At 36.0% G+C, this 7,860-nt stretch overlaps 1 protein-coding gene across 1 annotated transcript in view; it reads left to right on the top strand.

The window, feature by feature from the left end:
* Positions 1 to 7,860, top strand: part of TMEM229B (transmembrane protein 229B) — a 52,879-nt gene that overhangs the window by 32,253 nt on the left and 12,766 nt on the right. Inside the window, exon 2 of the mRNA XM_015814096.1 lies at positions 5,172 to 5,220. Coding sequence (XP_015669582.1) covers positions 5,191 to 5,220 — 30 coding nt within the window. The 5' untranslated portion in view covers positions 5,172 to 5,190. The remainder of the gene's footprint in view (positions 1 to 5,171; positions 5,221 to 7,860) is intronic.

Raw genomic sequence — 7,860 nt, 5'->3', positions numbered from 1 at the left:
GCACACTGCTGGCTCATATTTAGGTGATTGTCCACTAGGACTCCGAGGTCCCTCTCACAGTTACTACTATTGAGCAAGGTACCCCCTATACTATACCTGTGCATTTGGTTTATCTTGCCTAAATGTAGAACCTTGCTTTTTTCACCATCGGATTTCATTTTGTTAGATAGCGCCCAGTGTTCAAGTCTGTCCAGATCCTTCTGTATCTTAAGCCTGTCTTCTGGATGTTGGCTATTCCTGCCAGCTTGGTGTCATCTGCAAATTTGATGAGTTCCCCATCTATCCCCTCATCCTCATATAAGTTCATGTGATCCTCAGTTTAATTCCATCCTTCTATACAAGTTCAAACCTCTGGTGAGACTTGCATATCCTTTCCTTGTAGCTGGGATGTCAAAGAAAATTGATATTTTGAACATTTTTTTACTCTTGTGGTCCCTGAGGCAATATGGCAATTGGTAGGAAAAATAGCCCACTCATGGTCTCTTTCACTAAGAGGTGCTTTTCTGAAATGTCCTTGCTTGTCTACTACATGAATAATTTGCAGCATCAAATTACCATCCAAAGATTATTATTGCCTTACCCCAAGTATTGATGTAATACATAACGTTCTGGTAACAGTCAACGACTTTGCGGATTTTCAGCCAAAAGTGTTTTCTAATTCTGGAAAATGCCAGAGATTGAACTGGGACCTTTTGCATGCAAAGCATAAGACACTGAGCTATGGTCTTCCTCATTCTTTTAGTCATTATCTTCCTTTTAGCAATTCCAAAAATAGCAGAAGAATAATCAGACTTCAATAAACATTTTAAAATATATATCCAATAATCAAATGCAACTGGATTTTGCTGTCTGTTGACTAAAAGCTATATGCGGTTGCATTTTATTATCAAATGCAGTTTTGGTGTACTCATTTTCCTAGTTTTTAGCTGGCATAAGAACAAGTAATGAACACACAGGCTATTTTTAATTTTATTATCCAATAAAATATGAATTATCTAATAAACATAGACAAATACTTGTTCCGTTCCTAATTTCTAGTATACTGATTGCTCAGAAAGAAAGTGTAAACTTGCAGAATCATATGAACACAGTTTTAAACAGCATATTTTGATTTCATAAAGTATTTTAATGGTAGTATTTTGAAAAAAAATTGCTAAATTAAAAAAAAAGATTCTAGTCAATCCAGTTTTTGGGTTGTGATTCTTTCAACACAGGGAAGAGAATGAACATAAATCAAGGCAGTTGCCTTACATTTCACAATATGGGAACATCTTGTATTCTTCTAACATTCATATTTCTGAAGCTAACCCATTTTTACTGTGACATTAGCTACTGAAAATGTGACCCATTTGACAATACATTCCAGTTGAATTTGTTAATAATTATTTTAAGTATTTTTATAAGATTTTATTCCTTTAATTGTTTTTTTTTATTGTTAGTCATTTTCTGTGCTCACTTGATGGAAAGATGGGATGTCAATTGAATAAATAATAACAACACATTTCCAGAAATGAAGTAGACACAAACTACGGTATATTTCCACCAGTGCAGGAATGCACATGTCTTCCAAATATTGTTTTTAGCAGCAAAAATAATCTAGCTAGGACTAACCTATTTCCTAGGTAATACACGAAGCCTTTGGAATAAGTTGGAATTGACTGTGTCCTAAAAAAACAAAAGTAAAAGCCATTCCACCTACCCATAAAACATTTTAAAAGCCAAACTGCCTTGGACACAGTAATTCTGCAATTGGAATGTTAAATGTTGTTTTAATGAAATGAAAGGAGAAAGGGATGCTGGATTAGTATAGCAAATATCTAGTTTTTGTTCCATTTTCTACAATTCGGATTAAGTGTAGAAATCAGTTGCTATTAGCTCTGGAGGGAGGAGACTCCCAAGCTTGAAAACTACTCCCTTCCTGCTTTAAGACTAATTCAAATTATTTTTTGCACTTTATCTTAATTTCTGAAGCATAAGAAGACATTGGGAAACTGCACTGATAGACTTTCCCCTTACTTGTAGTTTGTTCTAAGGAACAATTGGTAGTCCGCTGGGCATTATTAGTATATATTCTGCCTGCACATAAGAGTTGCACTCAAAACCCACTGAAATGTATTAAGTAAGTCCAGCAGTAGAGCTGTTTAAAATTAATTCAGAATAAAGTTGGAAGGGATTGTCTTGGGGTAAGCACATCCACCATAACTGATCATCAGTCACGTCAGCCTGGCAATGTAAGTTTAATTATATTTAACATAGCACAATTGTATTTCATAGTATTACTACAGTTGCATCTATTGCTCCTTTTTATTATATATGGTGAATGCAGAAATAATTTGATTAAGAACATGGTTAAATTAAATTCACTGCAATGATGTATGTTTCATTTGGAGAGTTACTGGTATTAAATGTGCCCTATTCTTAAGATGCCATATCAAATGTCATATTTTCTAGTGGAGAATTAGATTCAAAAGCTAGGATCAAAGTCAAGGTCACATTTCACAAAGCAGTCTACTAAGAGGATTTGCTGTGGTTACTTTTTATATCTTGTAATTATGAGAGACATAGATGCTACTGAAAAATGATGTGGTCTGCAGTTTCAGAGGATAGGCACCATCCCTTCTGGACACCATCAATCGTGGCTGATGCATGTGATTTTATTTTTTAAATGAAACCAAATCAGAAATGTATCTGAAACTGCAGACTACACCATTCATATGTGTGTGTGTGTGTGTGTGTGTGTGGATTTTCTCAAAAAGGCAGGAGGAAAGAGAAAGGATTGTTCAGTAGGCCCTGGACTAACATGCAGTCAATAAATTGCAACTGTGTCATAGGTTGGGGATAATAATAGCTCAACAAACCTTACTAAACTTTAGTAACTACTACTGACCTACTGACCAAATTGCCCAAAGTAATAGATCCAGCTATGAGAGTATTCTTAGTTTGTACAGAGCACCCTCCTAGATTGATCTCTCTTGCAGCCTTATCAATGGATTCCTTTTTATCCACAGTTGTCACAACTTATTAGGATACAAATATTTTGTCAAGGGGAATGTAAAATAAAATTAAGAGAAGAACTGGTAGCAGAGGGACATAGTTGCCAATGGTTCCCTATTTACAATTATTAGGAAAAAATGAAATAGACAAAAGAATGTGCGGTTTTGAACATTGTATGACTGAGTTTCAAATAGAATTGTGTACAAATGATGAACATGCAATTGCTAAAGTGTATACATTCTTATCAAGAATTGAAATATAAGAAAAACATGTGAAAGAATGTATAATAAAATGAGCTAATTTTTTTTGTTATAATCAGGGCTTTTTTTCTCATAGAATGCCCAGAACAGAGTTCTGGCACCTTTTTTGGATGGAACTTGTAGGGTAGGCAAGGCGGGTTGTATGATGTGTGTGAGTTCCGGCACCTTTTTTTTTTTTTTTTTTAAGAAAAAAAGCACTGGTTATAATACAGGATACAGATGGAACAGTGGAAAAATATGTGGCTGAAAGGATTGAAATTTATACTGTGCTATAATTGTAAAGAGAGTTTTTATAAACTGATGCACTGTTGGTATACAGGTAATCCTTGACGTACGATTGGTTGTTTAGCAACAGTTCAAAGTTATGACTGATCCCAAAAAGAGTACTTATGACCTGGATTCAAAGTATTGATGGTTGTCTCCCCTCCACAATCATGTGATCAAACCTTGGACACTCTGCAACATGGCCACATTTATGGCTGTTTGCAGCATCCTGCAGTCATGTGACTAGGTTTTACATCTGTTTTGCCAAAAATTGGCACTTCTTATTTTTTGGCTAAACCATGCCTATAGTGTACAAATGGTACACCAGTGAGTAGGGCAGGGGTAGGCAACCTTGGCTCTTTTATGACTCGTGGACTTCAACTGGCTCAGGAATTCTGGGAGTTGAAGTCCACGAGTCATAAAAGAGCCAAGGTTGCCTACCCCTGGACTAGGGTGTTCACTTAATGACTGCTGCAGCCATTTTACAACCACCACATTCACTTAATCCTCACCACAAAAAGGGTCGTAACATCTGCCAACCCGTTTTATGACCATTACAATATATGATCATAATGAGCAGACTCCATTATGATCATACGTTGAGGAGCACCCATATGTCACCAGAGTTACATTTTGTGGATATATAAAAATGCTAGAAAATTCTGGGGATTCAAATACATACACTGCTTCAGAGGATTTAAATGACTAACATACAATTAATCAGAAGTTTTTGTTTGGGGACTGATAGACAAACAGTTGGAAAAAAGTTATGGAATTTTGTTTTTGTGCATGATACCTTAAGCAAGATTATTATATGCACAAAGATGGAAATATTTGGCAGTACCCACAATATTTGGCAGTACCCACAAGAATAGTTGGTGAAGGGAATAAAAGTTACAGAGATGGCTAAATTGACTTCTTTGATCATATCTATTTTTATTGCTGAATGGAAACTCCTTATAGACTTTTGCTTTAGTCAGAAAAAATGAAGTTATGTTTTAGAAGGGAAAGATTATAGAAAAATGAGAGTTATATTGTAACCATAGAGTAAGAGGTAAATTTTTAATTATACTTATACAAGAAAAATTGGAAGCTTCTTTTCTGTAACTTTTTTTCTAGTTTTCTTCTACTTTTCCTCACTTTCTCACACCACTAGCTTTCTCTGTGATTTCCTTACTTTTCTTTTCTTTTTTCACTCTTTATATTATACATTTAAATGTATATATTTTATATATAAATAAAAGGTTTTCCCAGTCCACATCTGGTAACCTACTTAATTTAAGACAGTTGCTTGATGCTGGAGTAATCAACCTACCTGTGGCTGCTTTTAAAATGTGAGCTTGAAATCAATCCCATTAACTTTACATGGGAAGAGATAAGTCACATTGTCCCTCTTGGTGTGCTCCCAGCTATTAAAGTCAAATGCTTGTACTAAACAAGGAACACTAAGTGGCCTTTTAAGACATACAGTACAATTCACAGATTGTGAAAGGAGCTAATCTTTGTGCTGGCAGCAGTTTTAAGTTGATCCAATTCCTTGGTGTGTTCTGAATTCTCCCAAGAGATACGATTACAGCTCATTTTGATATGAGTCTTTGGAGAATTATTTATGTTTTCCAGAATCTTACTTTACTTTTTAATTTTATTTTGTAGGAATTGTTCGTGGCCAGACATGCCCATGAATGTGGCGGAATCTAGGCAGGTGAGCTATGAATTGCTAATGAAACAATTATTTGTGTGACGTGTGATATACCAAAAGGTCATGAGCTGCATTTTCAATATTTTTTATATGTATTCTTTTCTTTACACTCTGATCCTGTCTTCTCCTTTGGTAGTTCTTGCTTACAGGAGGCATCCTACTGTTGTTTTCCATTAGCCACCAACGTTTGCGAGAAAGATGGCTTTCACATCTAGTGAGAGATAAAACAAAAAGCAAAATAATTAATGTGCCACCTCCTAGCCAAACAGCAACAAGATGTGTAGCTAGATGAATCAACTGTTCTTTTCATGCCCATCTCTTTCAAGCGATAGACCAATCTCACAAGAAATAAATGAAACCAGATGTTATTTTTTAAAAAACAGGAAAAGAAAATGTAAAAGTATTTTTTTACATTTTGAAATTCAAATATTAAATTTTGAAGACAAATTACACAGCTGTTCAGATTATGTGGGAAGAGCACATTGATTAAAAAAGAAAGTGCAACAGGCAATGTAATACTCTGAATAGACCACAAGTCGGTAGACAACTGCTACAAATAGGATTTATCCATCCCACAGTCCCAATAAAGAGGTACTCTGAAATAGTGCCAAGAAAACTCCAGGAATCTGTCCAGGCAGTCACCAGGACTCAACACTGACTCAAAGGCAAATAAATAAATAAATAAAATCCATGCTTATAATAATATTTAAGGCTGATCTTAAAATTTACTTTCATAATTTTTAGACAGGGTTAATGAATCTTAGACTTATTACAAAAGCAATGGACACAGATTAAAAACTTAATATAAATTTCTCATTAGATGTGCTAACTATTTCTACAGAAATAAAATATTCATTTAATAGTTGCCCCCACTGCTTTTCTATTTATCTGGACTTACCCATAGATTCCTGGAGATGCCAGCCATGTATGAAATGGCACAGCCCACTTGTTTTCCAGCATCTTTCCAGAAACTTATAGCTCATTTTAAAAGAGACAAAACTGTTTTTTTTAAATCTTCAGGAAAGGGAGAGGTTGGGGGAAATCTGTCTGTATGTGATATTGCATCTCTTTCTCATGAGAACGAATTCTGCTATCTGCCTGCAAGGACATATACAGTATTGAGAAAGTCTGAGTTTTGTCAGTTGGCAAGAGAATCACACCTATGATGGCCTATGCAAGTTATTCACTAATGGATCCAGAAAAACCACATATCTACCCTCATGCCTCTTTAGAGTCATTTCCAACTTTTACGAATTCGTATTTTAAAAAAGAAAGATATGTTGCTCTGAAATGGAAGAACAAATGGATTTTCATATTTATAAGGTTTATAAATATTCATGGGAGAATTGAAAGATACCAACCATATCATCATTTGATTTACTAGATTAGCATCTAAACTCACGAGGAAGCTGGGCTTACTGTGGTGGCAAATTTGTGATGTGACTCTTGGATTTGCATTGGAGGGTGGTTATGTCTGGAAACACAAAATTTCTTTGAGAAAGAGTAATCTTACCAGGAATCTACTAATCCATTAAATGGGCTTCACTTAGCCCAAATCATAAATAGACTATTTTACTTTTATTGAAATATCTGTCCAATATCAAATAATCCTAGGACAAGATATAATCCAGATACAAAAACAACTGAAGGGAAAAAAACTATAAAAAATCAAGCTACAACTAAGACTCCAGAACTTGTCAGGCCTCACCTTGAATGAAATCACTCTTGGCACCAGCTTAAGTGCCAGCATGAAGAAGGACCTCAATTACACCCAAAAGATGAGACTCTTGCATGTCCAGATAAGATGTGTTCTCAGTGAAAGGATACCTTATAGGAATAAGCACCATTTGTAGATTTTGATAGCTGGGCAGACAAACAGTTTAGTAGGAGAGCTGTTCTGCCAAGCATCTTGCCCCATGTGATTTGGCAGACAAATATCTTGGCTATGTTATTTAGTCAAGATATTTGTCTGCCAATCTAAAGAAATTGATCTTTATCTTACATAGTGGTAGAGTTACTATAGTATTAATATTAATTAATTTTAAAATGGCCATTTCTCCATTGTCTCTTTTCTGACATGTACTCCAATAATTTTGATTGAAAGAAAGTTCTGGGTTTAGCTGTTCAAATACTAGATTTCTCCATACATATTCTCTTTATTGTGTCTTTTACAATCTTTCAGCCTCACAAGTAAACCAAACAGGAAACATGACAAGATGAGCTAATTCTACTTTATTGAAAGGCTACATGAACAGCTCATTGCAGATCTGAAAGTACAGGTCTCCCACCATTTCCATTACTGCCTAATATGTTGGAGCATATCCTTTCTAAGTTTCTTTTTCTGTGCATTACTAAGCTGTGGGCCTCTCCTACTTTTATTTTATTTAGTTATTTATAAAACACAGTTACCGTATTTATCGGCGTATAACACGCACTTTTCCCCCCTGAAAATAGGGGGCAAATGATGTGTGCGTGTTATACGCCGATATAAGCTCTCCGCCGCCCGGCCCCACCTCGGCCCGGGCAGCTGCGGCCCTTCGCCGCCCGGCACTACCTTGGCCCGGGCAGCCGCGCCCCTTCCCCATCCTCCTGCTGCCGCTGCCGCCAAGCTCTCCGCCGCCCGGCCCCACCTCGGCCCGGGCA

Source organism: Protobothrops mucrosquamatus, unplaced genomic scaffold (genome assembly GCF_001527695.2).
Source record: "Protobothrops mucrosquamatus isolate PMUCROS unplaced genomic scaffold, P.Mucros_1.0 scaffold218, whole genome shotgun sequence".
In the NCBI taxonomy this organism is placed as follows: domain Eukaryota; kingdom Metazoa; phylum Chordata; class Lepidosauria; order Squamata; family Viperidae; genus Protobothrops; species Protobothrops mucrosquamatus.
The sequence above is the reverse complement of the archived record's forward strand: the minus strand, read 5'-3'. Positions and strand labels throughout refer to the sequence as shown.